The sequence below is a fragment of the Pipra filicauda genome, unplaced genomic scaffold (genome assembly GCF_003945595.2).
Source record: "Pipra filicauda isolate LSUMZ 115617 unplaced genomic scaffold, ASM394559v2 scaffold116_size3395265_pilon, whole genome shotgun sequence".
NCBI lineage: Eukaryota > Metazoa > Chordata > Aves > Passeriformes > Pipridae > Pipra > Pipra filicauda.
Genome location: NW_024103618.1, coordinates 1,481,100 through 1,504,670, shown reverse-complemented (window position 1 = coordinate 1,504,670; position 23,571 = coordinate 1,481,100). Strand labels below are relative to the sequence as shown.

Genomic DNA, 23,571 nt, shown 5'->3' with positions numbered 1-23,571 from the left:
AGCAGTGATCTCTTCTTTAAGTAAACAAATGGTGCAAAAGCAGCCCTGGGATCTTGCACCATGTTACTGTGAAGGTCTGTCATAGGGTGAGGCTGCTGCAGGTCTTCAGAAATGTCTATATATCCAATCCCATGACTGCTGAGTGATTTTCCAAAGAGTGCCGAGACAGGTTAGAAGAATACATATGAATTGCATTGCCACTACATGGCTCTAGTTTTAATGTGCACCTGTTTTTCAGCAGTTGATGATGGCTGTGCTTCCTAGTGATCCGAGGGCCTATGAAGGGGATTTTCCATGTGTAGTGCTATTGATTCTCTGTTAGCTCAGACAGTAGGATCTGCTTATTTTAGATTTATGTCTCAACAGGATGTATCCATCATAAAAACTATGAAGAAATTTTAAATTGCAGAGACTGATTTTAAAGCTGTTATGTAGAGCGTTAACAGGCTATAGGAAGATGCTCTTGAGTTGCGTGAAAGAGCTGTACCAACATTTCTCACAGCTTGCAGTGTTCTCACTGCTTTTGTTAAGTATAATCATAAGGATGAAGTTCCCTGATGCCCTGGTAATCACTTTTATTGTTGCTGCATTCTTCCCAGGTCTTGGCATGTGACTTTTAAATAATGTTCTTGTTTGTTTTACGGATTCGAGGTTGGCCTTATCATAGGAAATATGCACTGTGGTTGTTACCAGCTCTCTGTTCTGCAACAAAATGACTAAGTTTGTCAGTTCAGTATTACATATTGCTGTGCCGATGATCCTCTTCCCTTGAACCTCAGCTCAGCTGCTGTGTGCTACTTCAGTTCATGCTAAATTTGCAATCTTGACTTCATTGAAGTGCAAAATTGCCTTGCTTGTCAAAAACTGGTAATACATACAAAACAATCCAGTACTTTATTTTTTTTTGTTCAAGTTGAGGCTTATGTAGGCTTAGGAAAAGTTTCAGAATTTCCACAGTATGTGAACAGCTGTTTAGGTTGTGCAAACCATGTTAAATATTGAAGAGTTTAGATTGACTCATATTGGTGCATCATTTTAGTGCTGTAGTAAACAGCAGTATCCATCAAAGTTGAGCTTAAATGGAAAAGCAAATGATAGTTTAATTAATTCTTGGCAGTAGATTTGTTCCTGGGTTTTTTTTGTTTTGTTTTATTCTGTACATTCTGCCATAGAAGCTGACCATCAAATTTACTCCACAAATCTGCCACAGTATTTAACAATAAATTGTATAGATTTATCAGGAAGTATGCTAACAGCATCGTTCATTGTATTATTCATGGCCAATTGTGTGTGAATCCACTGGTCAAAGGAAGGATACAGCACTAATTATCACACTTTACACATGCCTGTAAGAAGGTTGGTTTAGATGTCCTATCTTCGTGCCAAATAAAATGGACGTTGTTCTAGGAAAAGGGCATCTTATGTCAGGACTTCGTACATAGGAAGAATTTGTACTCAGTGTATCTTTCCTACTTCAGTTCTTGTAAAGATAAAACCCATGAGAAATAGCATGTGATGCTTAAAATTAAAACAAGATCTCTATGCTTTTTAATACAGTAAATACTTCAAAAGCTTTTTGCATATTACATGCTGCATGACAGAATTTGACTGAATTTGAACCTTCTATCCTACAGCCTCCTGCCTCCTCAATAAAGTAAGCTTATGCATAGGATAGGAGTTTCCTAAATCTCTCATACTGAGCATTTTTTGGTTTGTTGGTTTTGTTTTTTGTTGTATGTCTTAATGAAATATTCATTTGGACAGAAGGGAGGAGTGATTATCAATCTCTTCTGAAATGGACTCTGTGCTACGTTTCTCTGTTTATCAATTCCTTGACTTTGTTACTGCACTCACCTATTACCTCTATCATGATCAAACTTTTGGTGATAAATGTTTGAACTCCCATCAAGGCTGGAATTTAGCTTTCACCATTGCCAATCTTGGTTGGTAAAAATCAAATTGGCATTAATGTATTCCAGCTAACCACAGAGCTTTAACCAATGAAAATGTCTTACAATTACAAAAATATATGTATTCTTAGATTGTTATCAGAGCTCTTAAGAACTTTATGTATATACAGGAATTGTGCACTCAGATCACCAGAATTTTGAAACTCATCCACAGTGTTTCTGCCAGTAAAAGTTCAGAGATTGAATTCTCCTGACAGGACCAATAGCAAGAAGGTTTTCTCTTGAAGGAGAATAGAGCAGAGCAAAGTATTTACAACTTCTGTTTTGGTGGTGGTTTGTGATCATAGTTTCTGGTTTGTTGTGGAGTTGGTTGGACCAAGTCAGACTGATAGGCTCTTTCAAAGGAAGGGTGAGACACTTACATAAGAAGAATTTGTTGTATTTATTTACATTTATCAAATGTATTAAACCTGGCACTGCATGGTGTAATATACTGGACGTTATGGTGGTTTCCAGGCTCCAATTTTGCATTCCTGAGCTACACCATTTTAAATGTTTCCCAAAAGTCTTACTGAAATGCCTCCAGAAAATCAGATCCTTTTTCAGTCTAGAGTGAGAATGTAAAAAATGTGGACTCAGTATTTCCTGTGGAGCCCCATCTGGACTAGCACAGCAGCTCTCTGTTGGCTCAGGATAATTGAGTGGTTTCCTGACTTGCCCTCATAAAGGAGTCTTTACTTGGATAATCCCTTCCTTTCCTGGCTTGCATTTTCATTTGGCTTCTATTTGTTTTTATATTATATTTCTTGTTTCCATGCCTGTGATGGGTTGACCCTGGCTGGATGCCGGATGCCAGGTGCCCACCAAAGCCACCTCAGCCACACATGAAAGCAAAAATGTAACAAAAGGCTTATTGGTTGAGATGAGGGAGAGATCACTCACCAATTACTGTCATGGGCAAAACAGCCTCGACTTGGGGAAAATTAGTTTGATTTATTACTAATCAAAGCAGCGTAGGGTAATGAGAAAATAAAAACTAAATCTTAAACATCTTCCCTGCACCGCTTCCTTCTTCCTGTGCTTAGCTTTTCTCCTGAATTCTCTATCTCCTCCCCAACAGTGCCTCAGTGGGGTGGGGAGTGGCGGTTACAGTCAGTTCATCAGGTGTTGTCTCCTCCACTCTTTCCTCCTCAGGGAGAGGACTCCTCACACTCTTCTCCTACTCCCTTGTGAGGTCCCTCCTGGGGGAGACAACCCTCCGTGAACTTCTCCAAGGTGAATCCTTCCCAGGGGCTGCAATACTTCATGGACTGCTCCAATGTGGATCCCTTCCATGGGGTGCAGTCCTTCAAGGAAGGCATGGGGTCCTCCATGGGCTGCAGGTGGATCTCTGCTCCATTGTGGACCTCCATGGGCTGCAAGGGGATAACCATGCTTTTCACCACAGGCTGTGTAGGGGAATCTCTGCTCCGGTACCTGGAGCATCTTCTCTCCCTCCTTCTGCACTCACCTGGGTGTCTGCAGAGTTGTTTCTCTTATATATTCTCACTCCTCTCTTCAGCTGCAATTGAGCAGGTTTTTTTCCCCTTCTTAAATTTGTCATCACCATTACTGATGGGCTCAGCCTCTACCAGTGGCAGGTCTGTCCTGGAGCTGTCTGGCATTGGCTCTGTCAGACACAGGGCTTCCCCTTCTTCTGACAGCTTCTCACAGAAGCCACCCCTGTAGCTCCTCTGCTACCCCAAACCTTGCTGTGCAAACCCAGTCAGTGCCTCCAAACTAAAAGGTACTGATGGGCAATATCCCTGTCTTAGGACTATGCACCATAGCTGTGTGTGGAATATTTTGCTAATACAAATTGAATGTCATATTTTACTGTGTTTTGCAACATAATTTGATTTGTTAAGGCTTGCTATAGAATCAGGCTTCTTCAATATTTTTTTAGTGACCTTGGCAGTAATCTTTAGATGCTGTGAAGTTTTGAAATAGCATCAGTAGAGGAGAAATAGACTAATATAGGAAGAAATGAATTATCTTTGTAACACTGAATAGAGAAATATATAGGGGTCATGTATACAACCAATAAAAAGAATTTTTTCTGGAAAATTTTCAACTGGACAACTCGACAAGGAGTGATACCTGAGTGCTTTGAATGAGAATAAGCTATTGTCATGATATAGTCTGAGTAAATAAGTGCAAGAAAAGGATATATGAGGGGAGGTGGTGCACAATGTGCTGGTGAGGCCACCCTGGCAACAAGTCTGTATTCTGGTCAGCTTTGACAGGGCATGGAGCTGGTTGCTTCATGGAACATACTTGTTTCAGTACATTTCAAGGACAAGGTTCAACTCAAGAACACAAATCCAAACTATTACAATGACATTGTGGAAGAACAACCAGTTTCAGTGATATGGTGTTTGTGGAGCACGTTAGAAATACTGTTTCTAATTTCTATGCTCTGAGTGCTTATGAGGTGCTTTCCAAAGAATTAACAAAAAATATACCTGTATTTTTGGTGCTTGTTATGCAGTATTACGTTGTGATCTTACAGTGTTATCTGTTTGGACTTGATGTGTATTTTCATGTGTATTTTATGAGAAAACTGGGTTTCTCTCTAAACTTAAGGTTTCTGAAGTATTGGAAGTTTTCTGTGTCACTAATGAGAGTGAACACCCAGTAGGCTTTTACACAGATACAGATTTTGACCATTCAAAATAGTATAGATAATTTTATTCTAAAATAGAGACTGTAATGGGAAATGAGTAGTGAATCAAGTAGCAACAGGTCTGATTTGGTCACTTCGGTGGTAATGGAGATGGTTGGAATATGAGGAGCCCGACTGTTACTGAGGTGGTCTTTGAAAACAGGTGACAGTACAAGTGAGCAAGAGCATTAAATAGTGCCTCTGTAAATTAATTGCACTTAATTTTTTGTTCTACGCTTTGAACCATTCTTTTATGGTTGCACGTGGAGTGACTGAAGGTGTGGTAATTCTGTTCTCTAGCAGCAGCACTGAGATATGTCTTACTCCAGTGCAGATCTACTTTGCAACCCCTATCCCAGCCCATGGACTTTTGCTCCCCAGGTGCTGCTTGAGAGCTTTATGATGGGTGAATCATACTTGAGCAAAGCCAGGTTGTCCAGGAATCTGCACAGAGAAGACAAAAAACTCACCTCCTATCATTGACTGTACTGCCAGCTTCTCCACAGCATAGAGCTGTTATTTCGGGCAGTGAATACTGATGACTTGCATCTGCTCAGATTTGCAAGCCTTCAAGTGACATGCAGTAGTCCATCAGGTATTACCAAGTCTCTAGTAAATGTACTACTGTCCTGATTGTGCTTTATCATTTCAATTTAGCAGTCTTGAAAGCTGGGTCACTGACAACCCTAGTATGAAAGTATCGAAATTGCACACCTGTGTGTACTTCTGTACTTCCCAAAGAGTGACACGAGCTTCTCTATCAAAGAGTAAAATCAGTGTTTCTTTCAGGAAATACCAGTTTCTTCTGGTGTTTATTTCACTTCTCTGCTTCTTTGGATTGCAGATGCAGAAGAGTAAATAAAAGGGACACACTTGTATGCAGGAAGGAAAACTGAAACTTGAGGGATTCTTTTATATATCAACCATGAGCTGGCAAATACATCAGCTGTGAACTGGCAAGTACATCAGCCATGAATAGGCATATAGCTATGACAGTTTCAGATAAATTCAGGCCAACAGTATTGCCCGTAATAGATTTGTACTGCAATTAACAGGATTAGGGAGCAGCATTCATGATGGGAGTACTAGAGATATCAGGTGATTTTTTTTTTAATTATTATTGTTATATTTTCAGATTTCTTTTCAGCTCCCATTTCTCTGTTTCCTTGAGCAGAACAGGAAAGCACAACTGATGTAGCAGGCAGACACAGTTGTTGCTCGTCTCACTACTCAAGGTACTGCTAGTACCTTGAATAACACCTGAGTTGTTTTCTGTTACCGCTCTGTCACTTTTCTGGGGAGAATTGCTGTTGGATGAAGGAGGGAAGAGATTGCTGCCTGCTTTCTCTCCCTTTGATTTATGCTGTGAGCTTTGGCAGGGTTCCCTGGGAAGGTTGAAGGGAAGGGAAGCCAAAAGCACAGTAGGTATGGTGCAGGGCAGTGTTTGGGAATGGTATCATCAGAGAAGTGCAAAACATAGGATTTTTATATATATAACAAGTGATTGTTTTGCCTTGTCTGTATTTAGACCTGTATTAACAATGCTGAGTATGTGTACTGTATCTGCCCTTAAGTCTGTGTCTTTTGGAAAGCAGTTAGTCTCTGAATAAAAAGTATTCACATATTATATCTGAAGTATAATATGTTTTATATTATATTTCAGGTGCAGGGCTGAAGGTTCAAAATTCTGTTCTTCAGGTACCCTTCCAGAAGGAAGTTCAGGAGATATTAGTATTCCTCTTAAATGCAGAGAAGAAAGGCAGAGGCCAAGTCGCATTCCCAAAAGTCAGTAAAATATTAAACTGATGGATTTCCCATCTATACTTCCTTATCTGTATTTCAATTTCTCATCCAGCCTAATAAGTATTATTTGGTTGAAGTATATCTTTCAGAAAGACATCCAGACTTGCCTGAAGACATAAAGTGATGGAGAATTCACCACTTCTCTTAGTTAATTAATGGAGACGATTAGCTGATGAAAGACGAATTTATGTCCTGGTTCAGTTGTGCCTGGGGAATTTATTGCCGATGGTTGATGTGAAAAAGCATTGGCTATATTTCTGAAAGAGCAGTAATGTGGTAACTGGGTTTAGTAAATACTTGCATTTTAATAGCCTCAGGTCCGGATCACAGACTAGAATTCCTAGTATATGGTAGTTATATTTCTGGAGATATAAAGCAGAAACCATCATGGCTGGTAAGTTGCACCTAGAATATTTGTATATCATCAGAGAAATAGGTAGGCATCAGAGAATCTTGTTTTTAGCATGAGCCTGTAAAAAGCTATGACTCTAACCCAAGAATGCTTAGCCTTATGGTATTAATAGGTACTACATCACATGGAGTGTGATGCATTAGGTGTCTTCTCTGATATTCCAGCCACAGGTAAAGGAACTCTTGTTTATCACTTTATATGCTATTAAATCTATTTTCATGATGACCTTTGTGCTTTAGGATCAAGCTACTGGTTATATATATGAGTATTACTCTGATAGTTCTTGATTATAGTTTCCATTGCTTTTGTTTGAGTGCTTATTTTAAGAATGACTCTAGTATTTTTTTTAAACTTTGCAGAGTACAGATGCCAATTCAAATGTGAGGAAAAGAACGAATGCAACGGTACAGTCTGAAGCTGACGGTGGGAGCCGAATTGACACAAGGCACAGCTCCATCCAGCCTCCCTCTGTAGCTCAGGGGTCTTCTGACATTACATCCCGCTCCTTTTCTGCATCAAGTCCCAACCCCTTCACACGCATCAATGCATCAGAGACATTATCTTCTGCAAGAGCTACCCCTCCGGCTCCTCCTTCTACCCCAATTTTAACTGGATTTGTATCCCAGCATGCCACAGCTGGTTCCCCTTCCATTCAGCACTTGCTTGGATCTAGACTGGAGCAGATTCAGACCACCACATCTAATACATTAGGAGCATCTGCAAAGCCATCTGCTGTCACACCACCTGCTCCCCCCGCCTCTCACTCTGGCACGAGTAAGATAGACAAATATGCACGCATTTTATTTCCTGTTACCTTTGGAGCATTTAACATGGTCTACTGGGTGGTGTATCTATCCAAGGATACCATGGAAAAATCAGAAAGTCTAATGTAGTTTTGCTGCTATGTAGTAGTTCCTAAATTATACTCACATTTGATGCATAGTTTCTTCTTTTGAAACTATTTAAAAAGGTCAGTAATTCTTATATATAAAAGCTGTGTGCTACTTTCCCATTGTAAAGGCTGGAGCTGTTGGGGATAATTAGTTAACTCTTACCAGAGTAATGGGTAACAGTAATGGGTCTTCCTCCCTTCAGCTAGCAATGAACCATCACTCCTTCAGACAAACTACTCTGGATGTACAGAACTTGTCTTTGGGAGGAACATGCACTGAAAAAATCAGAGGCAGAGGTGCACAGCTGTGCAGTGGAACACATCTGACTGCTAGGAATATGCACGTTGGCTATTACAAATCCCTGAGGCACCCAGCACTGCTGTCTGAACACAGCATTGCATTCTCTGAGTGCGAGGTCCATGTCCTGAATATTTTGACAGTGCTTGCTAGAAAAGGACTGTCCCTGCTAGATTAAAATTGGCAGAACAAGGGGAAGAAAATGAGAAGTGGAAAAAGAAAAGAGAGTCCAGCCTGGGAAAGTGCAACTCTGGGAAAGTTATGCAAAGGAGTTGTAGAGCTCCGTATATTTTTACTAAGCGTTATTTTGCATTGTAACTCACTCCAAAATAATAATTGAACCTTGTAAAATCTGAAATCTGATGTAATTCTCAAAATTGGATTTTCTAGTTTGGTAAGGTGATCTTAACTGTTTGATTCTTCTTTGACCTTGCTGACCAGCCTGAGTGGATTTATTCCTGAATTACATCCATTGTAGTAGATGAGGACCAGATCCGCAATGTTCAACTTTTTATTTGAATTCTTTGTTTTTTCCTTGGATGTTTTGGGGTTTGGTTTTTTTCTTTCCTTCTTCCCCCACCCACCCCAGATTTTTGAGTTACATTCTTGATTGCCTTTGAACACATGTTCCACCCCTACTTCATGTAATGTTTGTGTCAACTTAAATTTTTAACATAGTTTTAAAAGTGTTCAAAATTAAGCAAAAAAAAAAAAAAAGTCCTGTGCTTTGATGAGTGCAGCTATGGCATGTCACTGTGTGAATGAAAGACACTTTTTTTGTGAAGGACTGCTGTGACATAAATAAGAAAATAAAGGTTCTAGGTAGAGCCCAAGGAAAATTTATGATCCATTTGTTTATTTTAAACAATGGCATTGATAGGCACTTTTCTTAGCATCTCAATATGCAATATGCAAGCTGGTGACTTTATTAAAAAAATCAAATAGTTAAATCTGATAGAAGTCTTGATCATAAATGTTGTTTTCACTGGAACGGGTGGAAGATACACTGTTAATACATATAAATGTGTTTGTACAGATCCATCTGGCTAGGCAAATGGTTAGTGTTTCTGTGCAGATGACAGGTGAAAATCAGAGGCCAAATTCTCAGTTGTGATCTGGCTGTGTCTTTAAAGGGTCTGGACTAAACCTTAGCTTTGGTTGATTGGAATAGAAAGATTGGTAGCCTGTGGTCAAAATCATATGCTGCAGGGCAGATCAGGTGAGTGTTGAGTGGTTCTGTGCCCAGACAGTGATCAAAGGACTGGTGGAGACCACAAGCAGGTGGGCTAATTGAGAGCATTCTGAGACTGCCCTAGACTATGCTGGGAGAAGAGTCAGAATAAAAAGAACCCATAGTGCTGAAACTATGGCTGTGCCCCTGTCTGTCTATTAAACTATGACTGTGCTTCTGGCTCTCCAAGGCTTTTAGCCATCTCATGACTGAGAATCTGACCTTTAACTTGTGGGACCTGGGAGGTGTCAAGGCTGCTCTTTCATGCATAACATTGGACTGTAGATTATAGAATGCAGAGGATGTGGGAGTGTCTTACATGACTTTAATGTAGTGATGATATAAACAATTGCCTTAGTCTTTTTTTACTTAAGGGATGCTCTCAAAAGGCCAGATATAGTCCATTCTTTTTCTGTCTTTTACATCTAGAAGATGTCTGAGATTACAGCACTCCTTGAAAATCATTACATGCAACATACCACAGAATTGGAAATGAAGCACCCATGCAAGATGTCTAACTGCAGTAATTTGTATCTTTGGATGTATTGCTAGTTGCTGTAGATGCTTCCTCTCTGATAAGGTCACATTGTTACAGATTGTAAGAATAGATGATAATATGCAAGAGATTGATTATTTATTTTGTTAAATCAGAAGAAACAAAGCTAATCCTCTGGCAATTATTGATTATAATTACACAAATGATAAAATATTTCTAGCATGAAGAACGATGACTTTCTGTGTGGAGAACCCAGTGTGTGCAGCAGAAGTTACTGAAGTTACTCTTGGCTTTCCTCTGTGATGAAAACCAAGAATCTTTTTTCTCAGGCAGAGCTTTAAACAATTCATTAGAAACAGCTCTTTCTTCCTTCCACCCATCCTGATATACTGATTTATAATCAGCTTTTTCTAGTGCATTGTTCAGTGGGATCAGCACTGGTTGAGGCTAAGATTGATCTAAGTGTGTTACTTGAATTAACTTGTAGTTTCATTTTAAAGAGTTATAAGGAGGAAAAAGGATTGCAAAAATTAATAGATTACAAATATTTATTTCTATGCTTCTATTTTGGAAGAAATTTTTAAGGATACTGCAAAAAAAAAAATTACCTATTTTAAATCTGACAGTGTGTTTTTGAAGTACCCTACAACACTTCCATGCCTACATTGAAAATGAGACACATTAAAAAAAATCATTGTGAGTCTAGGACTCATCTCTTCAACTGTACAACATTTTTATGTTGCACCATATAAAGAAATTACCATAATTACCTTTCCAAAGTACATGTGGACAATGTAAATAGAAATTTATTGTTAACAGTGGTTCTTCCTTATATTTAATCTTCTTGTAGAGTGATCAGAAACAGTATAGAGCCTGTAGTATACTCACTGATGCTGTAACTCAGAAGCACAAAAAAAAAAACAAGTGGGAATATGCTAAATATAGCAGCCCAAATGTTCAAAACTGCTAACTAAAATCCTAAGGGAAAACATTGCAGGTGTCATTTCAGTGACCAAATGGCTTATTATAGCTGAGTTTGAGTGAGATGAACTCTACAGGAACTATTTTTTGTTGTTATTTTTTTTCCTATTGGCTTTGTTGAACACTCTTTTTTTTGAGAGTACCATAGTGATTTAAAACTAACCAGACACTTGGGGTAAGTTATATCTGTCAACAGGAAAGAAAACTGGATAGAAAGCCAAAATCCTTACCAGGGAGTGGGGATGCATCTCCACTGACAGCAGTTTCCTCGGAGACATTGTTACCAGCAGCAAAACTCTCACGGATTGCAGTAGTGCAGCAAAACTCTCACGGATTGCAGTAGTGCAGCCCTGACCACTAATGCAGTTGTTTGAGAAAAACAGTTAAAAACGTGGTTCATGAAGGTTACCTTCATAGAAACTGAAGTGTGTTTTGTAGTCAACTGTGAGCCCTCTATTAACAGGTTTCACTGCAGTTGTGAAAATAATGAAGCTGAGCAAGGTGGTAAACCTAGACCCCTCCGTCTATGGTGACCTGAGCTCTTAGAGCTCACCAGCAGTACTGGAGTCTGTTTTTCCTCCTACAAAGTGGACTCGTCTCCACCAAATGGATGTTGGTGGTGCATTTCTTCTCCCATGTGTCTTTTAAGAGGGGAAAAAGTAAACTGTAAACTTTGTAAACAGTTTAGTCATCCACTTTACATTACCCTGTGATCAGACAAGTAGACCATATAATAATTGAATGAAAGAAGTAAATAATAAGGAATGTGAATAGAGCTTTTCTGTTAACAGGAACTAAAAGTTTATTGATTATGGGGTGTTCAAGTATAGCCTTTGGCCTGTCATCATTGTCATCATTCAGGATGGACCTCGCAAAAAAACGAGAAAAACCAAGTAACTGTATTTAGTAGGATTTAACCAGTATTTCTACAGAAAATTGAATGAACTCAGCTTTTTGATATGCACAGAATTCCATCTTCTTCCACTGTCTTGCATACCTCCTATATGTCATTTGGCCACAGTGTACCTTAAGCTGTAGTATATTGTCTGTGTGCCATGTGACAATGTCAGGGGATGCAGTGTGTATTTATCCAGTTTATCCAAAGCCTAGTGCTCCCATATCCCTCATGCTATTGGAGGTGGAGGGAAGGCCAGAATGGCAGAAATGACCACACTGCTTTGTAAGGGGCACGCGTTGGCCACCTGGGACATCTTCCCGTGGATACTACAGGAGGTATCCTAGGAGAATCTTTCTCAGTGTACTATAGCACACTGTCCCTCTGAGTACCAAAAATTTCCAAGAGGTCTGTTTGGAAAGCAGAGTAGATCATGGACTTTGCACACTGGACTCCAGAACTTTTGCTTGACCCAAAAGATTAAGGAGGAAAGAAATTTTGGTGAGTTTTTTCTTGTCTTCCTGAAACCTGCCAATAGGGCTTGACCACACTGAAATAGAAGGGGATTTTGTGACTGGAACTGTTATGAATTGCAATAGAGACAGCTGAAAAAAATTTACCCTTGGTTTTATTTAATCCTAATATTGAATAACAGGTTAGGAAAATGGCAGCTGTGTTGAGAAGGCTAGGTGTAATATAATATCTACTGATGATATTAATAAAGCCAAGGATAATCAAAATTGTAGAAATCTTACAGAACTGCAGAGCTATGTGGCAGTAAGTTTATGGCAGTTCAGTGCTAAGTGGGGAGAATAGGAGGCGCTTCCCTTTGTAGTCTGGCAGGAGTAAAGCTTCTCCATATATATTTGGAGGAAAAAACTCTATAAACAAAATTTCATACTCGGTGAAAAGCCACAGGGTAAAAAATTATGGAGGTCAGTATTAACCACCAATCACAAACCCCAGAAAACTACGGAAAAAAATTCAGGAAAAAAATTGAAATTAATTTAAATTTAAATGACAATAGCATCTTTTTTTTTCCTATTTTTTTTTTTTTAAGAGCTTATATTTCTTTCACTGAGGGATTCCAAAGTATGTTTATATTGTTGTAAGGACCTATACTGGCATTCACTGACACCAATATGTGTTTTTCATTTACTTCAATCCACTTTAAACAGGAAGTTTAAAAAGGAAAAATGTGCCATTTTGAAAGAGTCTGATATGCATTAATTTGTGCAGTTTTCATTTGTAGAATCAAGATATAGCTACTTTGGAGAATACTAGTGTGGTTAATAGTTTCACCATGTTCTGAGTAAATCAGACTTCAAAAGTAGGTTTTTGCGACATCCAAGGAAGTGAGAGTAGTGTGAAGTATAGAACACCCTGTAGAGATCTCTCTTTGCTAATATTATGTACTGTTTTCTTGAGGGAATGAAAAATGCAGTTAATGTAAAATTGATAGAATTTGTAAACATACTTTGTTTTCACATGAATTAAATAATGCAGTAGGTTTTTATTTCAGAACTGAATAGCATTGTATTCTAGTCTCTAACTTATTGCATCTACAAGTATCTCTTACATTTTCTTATGCTTTTTGTATTATTCCACTATAAAGGATTTTAAAACAAGCCATTGCAGTTCACTACATTTTTTGGTTGTAATTCTATTTTCATTTTCATGGAGAGGAACCGAGAACATGATGGCTTCTTCAAAATAAAAATAACAGCAGCAAAAATAAAAAGCCTTGGAGATTCCCTTTTTTAGAAAATCATCCAAACTCCCATCAATTATTGAATGCTCTTCTTAAATAATAGCATAGTCTTGGCATTAAAAATACTAATGCTGTTGCAGCAGCCTTGATACATATATACATGTATCCATAGAAATAATTCCCTAAATTGTAAGGAGGCAAACTCAAATGCACTTGCTAATAGTCTTGTTTTGAAAGAGTACCCTTCTGGATGGAAAACACTATGTGAGGTAGGTGTTTTTTTTTTTTTTTTTTTTTTTTTTGTTCATACATCTATTTTCAAGAAAAGTATCTGTAGGAAAAGTATAGTACTATTGAATTAATCTTCAACTAGCACAGAGATCTGGCTTATTTCATGCTGGTGGTCTTTCTGTTGTTGATCTCCTTCAACATTTGCTTAGTGTTTTTTGTGAATGCTGTATCCAAGTTCCTGTTAATTGACATAGTGATCTTTGGATGATCTGATGGCATGAAGAAACACTTAAGGAAATAATCATTATTTGTGAATACATTTTCATCCTTGGAAGAATGTTAACTGGGTGTTGGTAGAAGAAGCAGGTGACAGTATGAAGCACTCAGCTGGACTTCTGAGCTTGATGCATTGCAAAATTTAGTTGATTACTTCTTTGTCTTGCCTCATCATCCTGTGTTGGTGGCTCGTCTCCATGGTGAGTAAACTGCTATAAGGACAGAAGACTCAGAAGTAAAGAACACGTTTCTTTAAAGTTATTTCAAAATACGAGATAGTTAACCTTATTACTAACAGTAACTTCACAGTATGGTTTATATTTGCAAATTTTAAAATCTCCTTCTCTGTTAGAGTGTACTAGGTTGTCAAATGAATAAGAAGATACTTGTCATAAATACACGATTCTGTATGTATATGTATTTCATTTTTTATTTATTTCTGGCAACATTCTCTATCACCAGAGCAGTGGTGGAGGTTTGAGGCATTTCAGATAACCAGAGTTCTCAAGCAGTTACACAAAAATATTTGTTTCATAGCTACATGCCTTTGCAAATCAATACCAGCAGTGCTTTCATGGTGGAAATTAATCCACTTGTGAAAAATCCTGGCCTTGAGTACTTAACCTGTATTTGAAAGGCTGATGAAGTATATTGGGCATGGCAGGACTCAGGGCATGTTTTATTCTAAGAGGCTTCTGGGTTGGAGCCGGATTATGTCCTGCTGTGCTCTGAAGCAGTCTGCACTAGAGAGACTATAAGCAGAATCCATGTTTTTTTGTGGCTCTTTTTTAAGACTCCACTGTAAAACTATATTACTGCTGAATGTACTGCTCTCATCTTCTTCCTTATTGTCTTACTTTGTGTGGGGAGAAGTATTTCAGTGCTTGTGGTGAGCAGGCTGAAATAACTTGTCTAGCTAAAACCCAAGTTTGTCTTGTTGACTTTTGGCTGGTTAATAGCAGTGGAATGTGTATGATCTGGCTCCCTGTCCTAGTGCTGATACAAAGGAGGGGGTGAGAAGGCTGGACTGATGCTTTGAGCTGGATTAAAGCTGGTGTGAAACCACAGTCTGAGGATTCTCATCCTACCTCCACTGGCATTAAAACAAAGGCAGTCTCAGGCTTTTTCAAACCTCTGGTACCCCCTGTGGTCATTTTTCCTCCCTAAAGGTGATTTTTTGAATTATATCTATAACAAAAAATGGAGAAAAAAAGTAGAAGCAGGCCAGAGTTTACGAAAGAGCCAAAATCAATGAAGTTATTTGAAGAGAGAGAAAAGAAAGAGAAGGGAAAACATGAGTATGGATGAAAAATGTTGTTTCTTGCTACCAAGCAGTTATTTTAAGGTATGTCCTATTAGAGGTACTAGAACTGCATCTGGCAGGAAACAGGCTAGAAATAATTATTTCTTAATTATAAGTATAATGAGAAAGTAATAAAGAAAAGTGTCTAATGTCTTGTTATAAACATTTGTGTTTCATTGAAGCTGTTTTCAAAAAATGGTATTTTTATTATCAACCAGGAAGAATTAGGAGACAGAATGGTAGGGGAAAAAGATTGAGTTTTATCAAGTATAGCTGTTTCCCTTGTTTTAGAACATTTCTCAACCAAAAATGTAAACAGTAACATTTTTTAATCTTTCTGGAACTGTATATATTTAATCTTCAGTAATGAAGCGCTTTAGAATGTTTAGCATTTAACTTGCTTTATGTTTAAGAGACTAAATATCATTGCTGTCTCTGATTTAATTCAGTTATTAGAGGGGATGGTGGGAAGTAAAAGCTTTCATTACAGTGACAGCCATTTTTTTGAAGTGTCATGCCTTCCTCCTAAATCTGAAGACTTCATTCCTGTACCTGAATTCATGGGAGCTGTTTAGTGCTGAGCATTTCTGATAATCCAGTCAGTGCTACAGCTTGTGGAGTGCAGCTGCATTTAAATTTGGCATGTCTGAAAATGTATGTCCACAACCTTGGCAGTTGCACAGTGTGGACCCCATGAAAGGCAAAGATGTGCTTGTAACCCACCCTATGGGTCTGTGAGAGCTGTTACGCTGCTCATGTGGGAGAAGATAGAATCTGTGGTCATAAACAAAGGATAAGGACAGTGAGAATGCCTCTTTTAGAGACTGTGCAGATCTTATATTGAATTAAGGCTCTTATGAAAATGCCCCCTAAACTCTTTTCCAAGTAGGCAGCTTAGGAACAAGCTGAGTGCAATGTGGAATTCAACTCCAACTGCCAATCCTGCATAAGGATCAGCACAGTTAATCTGTCCTAAGGTTTCTGATGCTGTGGCTAGAAGACTGGAAAGATGTGAGGTAGCAATTGCTGCCAGCTGGAAGACATTCATGTTGCTGTGCATCCAAGCTGTACTGTATGGCATCAGGGTCTTTGGCATACTGGGGGTGGGATGGAAAATGCTTTTTTGGAGTACAGAATAGGGCAGAATGAAAACTCTTCCTTTGGCTCAGCACTGCTCATATTCACTGTAACAGCACTGAACATTTAAAAGGAGGACTAAGGTGTATTGCAGTCTTCTCCTCACATGTCTGCTAAATGTTCTGATGTGGAATGTGGTGGGAGTGACAAGTACATGTCTGGTAATGAAACAGAACATCTTTAGTAGTGCTACCTGGTAGTACCCACAACCTTATGCCAGCAGCCTGTGGCCCTTCCCAGAAGCAGAACTGCATCACTGATTTTCTTTTTTTTGTGTGTGTGTGTGGGCCCCTACCACCTCTCCTGTAGCTTAAACATTGGAGAAAGGTGTTTTCTCTTTGATGCTCACTTCTCCATTTTGTTGTGTATTTATGAAGAAGAAAATCAAACTGAATTTTTCTTTGGTTTTTAATTTATTTTTTAAAGAGGCTTTCTCACCTGCACGCATGGAAATCACAAGCTCCATTGCAAACTTTAGGAAGGTAGCAAACTCTTCTAAGCCAACTTCAGGAGTCTCTCTATGCTTATATTAAAAAGATAACTTCTGTTTTCAAATTAATTTGGAGAATATTTGGTTAAAACTTTATAAATTTTAAATATAAAAATATTTTCTCTCTACTGAAAGTGTGAATTTTATTTGTAGCCATTTCACTTAGGAAGATAAGGCACAATGAATGTGTGTGGGTTTTCTCTTAAGCTAGTTAATATATGTCATGGTGGAAAAGATGCTTAGCTGTGTGATATTCAGTAGCCATTTCATAAGTACATGGGTGGTATTTTTTTTTATTTTGGAGAGTGCGAAGATGATACACAAACAGAAGGTGAGAAAACTCTGTAGAGAGATTTTAAAAGGCTACTTCTCACTTTCTCTCTGGATATCATATGCATAAGTATAGTGAAATCAGGTAAGAAAAAATATGTGAATAAAAGAAAAGACCTTTTTTGATCTTCACACTGTCAGCTAGTCTTACTAAGTATGGAAGTTTACAGCTTCCCTGTATGCTTCCAAGTTTTCTCTCTGCTGTGCCATGGGGGAAGTGCAGAAGGTCATGCCTTTTCAAATAAGATCTAGGAATTTTTAGGTTCAGTTCATCAGTCCAGTCAGGAGGACACTCAGTGCTAGCCTTGCTGAGTTGGGAACGTGGTTTTGTAGATCTAAATTTTGTCTTGATGGAGCAATCTGCTCAGCAGGAGAAGGTATCCCAGTTCTGGGTCAGAACAGTTGAGGCATTTTGCTGAGGTAAAATGCAAGAGTTGAATTAGGCTTATGGGCTGCTCATTAGCTATTTAAAACCCCCCAAATTTATAATCTAAACTCACGCTTTGGCACGTTCTGGTACTTTTGCGCTGCTTTGATTTGTTCCAGATCTGTCTCTGACTTTGCTCCCTTGCCTTGTGGCTGAGGTGGGGAGCAGCAGTTTCAAGGATGGCATGGGGTTCACATGCCTTCCCTTCAGCCATCAGCTCTCTCTGCATCACACCTCCATCACTGGGGGGACGGCAGAGTCTGAGCAGGGAGAGGGTGTGCACCCATGCCACTGAAGATAAACTCTGGCAGTCAAGCAGCAAGGCACAGAGTGGGTAGAGTTGGAGTCCTGAAGTAGTTGTGTTTAAGGATTGTTTTCTGGATTTCAAGATCCTGTGGTAGTGCAGTAGCATAAACCACTTTGGTTGCTTGAAATACAGATCAGTTGTAGAGCAGACAAAGGATTTTCTGTTTTCTAAATTTTCTGACTGAGTACTAGGACTGCCAGCCTGCTCATGCTGTGTGCTGCTGTGGCAAGGACCATCAGACTTGAGTGTTTGTGAAGAGTTGCATCACTAGCAAACATACAGAACAGCGACAGCGTACTAAAAGGCTGTCTGCAGACAGTATTTACTTGCTGGTAATAAGTAAATAAGCCCTGCTAGTGGTCGCCTTGGGTTCCTTTTTTCTTTTCCTCACCCTTACCTACCATCCTTGCGCTCTGCCAGTTCTGATATTCCAAATTGCTGAGGCAACTTTGTGAGCTGTTAAAATTGGTCTATCTAATGAATGATGTGAAATACCCTTTTGCTCTCAACTCACAGTTGAGAGACAGGCTGGGAGATATCAACAAATTCAAAGTTTAAGACCTGTACCAACTGAGGAACGAAAAAAAAGAAAAAAGGGGAATTTCTGTTTGAGGTGTAGCAGCTGCTATATCTGTGTGTTATTTTTAAGATGGAAAGAAGTAAAAAAATCAAGAATACAGTATTCACAGATATTTTAATTTACTATAAGCTTTTCTTTTCCTGAGAAGCCCTGTCCACTGTGACCAAAGCATTTGGGTTTAGGCTTAGACATTGTAAGGAAGACTCCCAGCGAAAAATATGAAGCTTTTGGAAGTATTTTTATTTTCCTGTAAAAGTAGTGGCATGCAGAAAATCTACACTAAAGCAAGAATAGTGGAAATGCTTCTTTAACACCCTCTATAGAAAAGTCCTAAATCCCCTAACTTCTCTGTCAATAATGTAACTACTTCTGCAATATGTAACTGTCCTAGATGCATGTTGCAAGAGTTTCTGTGCCATGTCAGATTCTGTTTATCCCTTTGTATTGGCTCATACATGCAGAAAAACTGAAAGGAAATCAAGGCAAGGGAAGTCTTGAGGTTGAATTCTTTTACACCATTCCTGGTGCACATTTTAGTTGCATGGAAAAAACATGGCTGGAAGGATTGGAAGAATCAGAAGTTAACTAAATTATTTGAATGCATATGTTCAATGCTGGTCACCTGACTATACTAACAAACTTAAAAGGTGGTTTGATAGGTGTCAACTTGTTTTGCTATTGTGCAGCTTAACTGTTACCTTCCTGTATTATGAACATCTATGTATTTGGAAAATAAATCCATCTTGCAAGAAAGATTGTGCAAAAAATTGTTCCTATTATACTCCAATGTATATTGCTAATGTCAAATAAAATACAATTGTGAGAGTTCTTAAACAGTTGTCTTTCTAATTGTGACCTGAAGCAGGAAGAGGAAGGAATATAGTAAACTTCTTTGGCATAGATTCTCCTGTAGTTATTGCTGGAACACTGATGTTCACTAAATGATTCAATCAATCTGATGCTTTATATTTGAACAGATAAAGGGATGGGTTTCATTAGCAATGTGATGAATGTTAATCTGTAGTATTATTTATTAAGATGGCACATGAGTCTACTGATGTATCTTTGTCAAGATGTCTCACTATGTTAACAAGCTAAAAGCTAAATTAATTACCTTGTGTCTTTCACAGCATCAGAAACAAATAATACACAGATTAGCAGTGCCCACTTTATTATCTAATTTATTTATTTCTAATTCCTTTGAGGTAATCTAAGAGCACTTACTCCTTGCCTTACCTGCCAACAGGCCTGTTTTCAGCTGCTCTAATTCTTTACATGACCTAAAGTGATTTTCTAATACTGTGTGCTTGGGCCTGGTAAAGTTTCTGTGCATTAGAAGACATAGACTTGTAAAAACTGTGTTTCAGCAAGGATGAAATATAGCTTGCAACAAATATGCATAGAGAGACATGCGGAGAAATTATTTTAGTATGCACACTGGCCCATGCAAGGCAGGGAGTGGGGCACCCTAACTTCCTTTGCTAAGTGTGGCCAGGACCATCAAATCTTTTTTGCAGGCGAGCTGAAACCTGTCAGAATGGCTTACAATGCTGCAAAGTGCTGTAATTGCTGCTTGCTTCAGGGACAGATGTTGATGCCAAGAAATCTGCTGTGTTTGACAACCACAGCTAGATTTGGGAGACTACAACCCTTTCTCCTGTCTTCTGTGGCTGTCATTTTTAAGCCAGATGCATGAATTAGTCATACATGCTGCTGCTGCCACTTAATGTTATATGGCATGATGTTAGCTACCCCACATCCTACATTTTGCTCATGTCACTTGCATTGACTAGATGGGGAATTCTGCTGTTAGATTATAACTGAGGCCTGTTGAGCATCCAAGGAAAGTTGCTGGGGTCAGGTTTTATGTAATTTAGAACTATGGCTGCTGGTGGTGTAAGAGGAGGCTTAAAAAATTAGGAACTTTGCTCTGGGCTAGTGCAAAACACCTCCTAAATTCATTTTTCATTCCTCTTTGTATACTGGGTATGATTAGTGCTCCTTGAGAGCACTAAATCTGTTACTGGTAATTAGGACCATGAGACTTCTGTTGTATGTATATCTTCAGTCTGAGTTTAAGAGAATCGAGCCCGTGTTTTCTGTCCGAATGGTCTCACTGTAGGCTTGTGAAAAATCTGTGATTGAGCTGGGAATAGGTGCCCTCAATTCACATTAAAATGTTCTATTTTTGTGTGTAATGTTTAGTACTTCTAAGAAAAAAAACACAGCTGAGGAGGTCTTGGTTGGGGAAGTCAGGTTCTGGCTTCTTGTCTACCACTGCCTTCTCCCCTTTTCCTCCCTCCTTTCTACAGGGCTCAGTCTCACATGCATAGAGCTGGGATGCTCTTTTGGAATGGTCCTGGAGAAGAGAGAGTTAAGTATGCCTTTATTTGAACAAAAATCTTGGTCACAATCTTGGAATGTCATTGTTCACCTACTGAGCAGCCTTTGACCTGGTATGTATGAAAGTTAAAACCTGCTCAGCCTGTTAGATGGTCTGAGATGGTAAGACCAAAATTGTCTAGGAAACAAACTAGATGACAGCTCCAGATATAAGTGAAGAAACACCTGGGAAAAGGCTGGATGTAGCCCGTGTGACTTCATAGCTTATGCAGTTGTTAGGTCAGGATGGGCAGCCAGCGCAGGCATAGAGGGACGGGAAGTTGTATTGACTTCAGCACAGCTGAGTGAGGCTGGAGGAGAAATTCAAAAGACAAGGTGAAGGGTAATCCCAGTGTAAGTGCAGGAAGGAACTGGTCACAACCTGATGCTATTAGGTCAGAGAAAATGAAGGTGTGAGTTGATGTGATTAAGCCAGCAGGATTTAGAGAAATTATAGATCAAGGGCTTGTTTTTTCAGATTTGTTGGAAAGTGATGCTGGAGGGTAGTTGTTAAGAAGAGTAGAGGGCTTACCTGTATTGCTGAACTGGCTTTAATGCTAATAAAAGCCTTTGGATGGGAATTATGTGCCAGCCTTGAGGGATAGTATGAAAGGAATCTTACTGGAAACCTAGCAGGTCCTGGCTGTTGGGACAAGTTGCCAAAGACATTCTAGGGTGGATTATGTGTCCAGATGTACTTGCTGGCATTTATTGTAATTTTGGATATGTTTCCTAAGTGACTTTTTCTGTTGTGTTCTGTGGAGATTTTTACTTCCTCAACTGAGAAAATTTCATTTCAAAGTAGAGGAAATTCATTAAAAATGCATTGAAGTGTTTTCTTTTTCAGATGACAAGAAGCTGAATAAAGAGCTACTCTGAAGTGGTGTTCACAGCATGGGAGAGCCTGCCAAAACAACACAAACAACTTGGGGCTCCCCAGTGTTGTATCTACTCTTTCTGTTTTTTAGATTTTTTTAACTGATTGCAGACAGAGGAATTCTTCTTATTTGCCCATAAAAGACCTTGAAAGACTTCTACCCATTTTACAACACGTTCCCAGTTGACATAACTGTATGTGCAATGTGAAGTCACCACAGCCAGTGGGCTGTTATAGCAAAGGAGAAGCCCTCTGGGGCCCCTCGAAGCATGTTGTAAGGTGTTTTGTTTCAGGAGTCTGTCCAGGATCTGGAGCTGGCAAAAGTGGATGATTCAGTTGGTGGTTCAGGAGATAATTTCATACATGTTTTTCACAGTGTTTCTGGATCCCTTGTTTGAGGAACCTATACACCCAGGAAGCCTTAGCACCAGGTAATGTATAGACAGGTGTTAGAATGCCTACAGATTTGACCCTGAAGGGAATAGGACTCAGCTGAAGAGGCCCAAGCATTATGTGGGTTTATGGACACAGATCCAGTGATAGGAGGACTATTTTTCCCCAGGGACACTACATCCTTTGAGCTCCATCCTAGCTTTGTGACTATATCAACACCACTATAACTAGGTGTTATAATGTGTTCATATGGGGCGCAAAGAGAGACTTTGCAAGGGTAGAGGTGTGCAGTCAGAAGTTAAATGGGCCTGATTATTCACACAAGTCTGAGACTGTCTGAATGATTTTTGCTAGTGCAATATAGCAGCCTCTTTTTTTACCACGCAGTTGACTTTGATTCCTTTATTTATTCTCCTTAATAACAGTCTTTGCTTTTATGGAAATGAATAACATCTGTCAGTTCAGGCTGGAAGCTGTGCTTGTGTTTTTTTTCTGAATTTTCAGCTCCTCCAAACAGCATTGCATCTGTGTTGTGTGATTCATAGTGAGCTATAAAGCACAGCAGTGCTTTGAAGACAACATATGTAGGCTTGGCCTTGTATGTTGACAGCTGAAGGTCAAGAAGGTGGGATGCCTTAGGAATGCAGAAGCCGGCCCCTACCAGATTCCCTGGCTATCACAGGGAAAGAGATATTGGAGGTGTGTTTTCCATGCTCTCCACGTGACTCCAAGTCTCTCTCAGCAGCAATACTGTCTGAGAGTTGGCACAGCTGGCATTACCCTAAAACCCCTTTTTAGAAACCCCTTTTTACTTCAGCATATAAGATTGCAATAAATACCACTTTTGAAAAGCAAGTATGATAAATTTTATCCCTGAATATGTGAAAAGATTATAACTGTTTGTGATGTAGCAGCATAAGGAGAGAAATTGTTAAGTCTACTCCAATTCTCTAAATGGAAGCCTCTCTATGATATTAAGAGCCTGGGATCTTGTCAGCATATTGGGTTTTGACAATTTTCACATCCACCTAGATTAGCTAAGAAGTCAATGTTGATGCTTCTGAATATATTTAGTTATCAAACTTGTGACCACTTATGTATCACAGTATCTGCCAGACCTTTCTCAATCAGTTCTTATATGATGCATGTTTTATCTTGCCCTTATTTCTGTAAGTTGTTGTGAATGAGCTGCATTCTAAAATATGAGCAATTAGGCTTCTCTGGGACATAAATAAAATCACATGAACATAAATGGCCATCAGCTTGCTATTGCAAGTGGTGATGGGGAGAAAAGTTGGTTTGGTATATTCTGAAATTTGTTCAAAATACATGTGTTTGTATGCCAAGAAAGGTTTGGAAAGAGCTAGTCTCTAATGGATTGTTTGGTTCTCTGTCCAAGGCATCTGTGGGCAAAGCTTGATAAGTAGGTGCACCTGACAAATAGGTGCATCAAAATCTACATATGAAAACTTTTGTTCATGTGCTGTATGTGCCTTTCAAGTATT

The 23,571-nt window shown here is 39.0% G+C and overlaps 1 protein-coding gene across 8 annotated transcripts in view; it reads left to right on the top strand.

Annotated features, from left to right (window-relative positions):
* The window catches only part of GABRA4 (gamma-aminobutyric acid type A receptor subunit alpha4), a 119,244-nt gene that overhangs the window by 29,214 nt on the left and 66,459 nt on the right, over positions 1–23,571 (top strand). For 4 of the 8 annotated variants that reach the window (XM_027717735.2, XM_039384945.1, XM_039384950.1 and 1 more), the window contains one exon: positions 7,189–10,655. In XM_027717735.2, coding sequence (XP_027573536.1) covers positions 7,189–7,722 — 534 coding nt within the window. In that variant the 3' untranslated portion in view covers positions 7,723–10,655. Of the gene's footprint in view, positions 1–5,458; positions 5,570–7,188; positions 10,656–23,571 lie in introns of those variants that run through there. The other 4 variants (XM_039384941.1, XM_039384939.1, XM_039384937.1 and 1 more) reach the window with 2 other exon arrangements.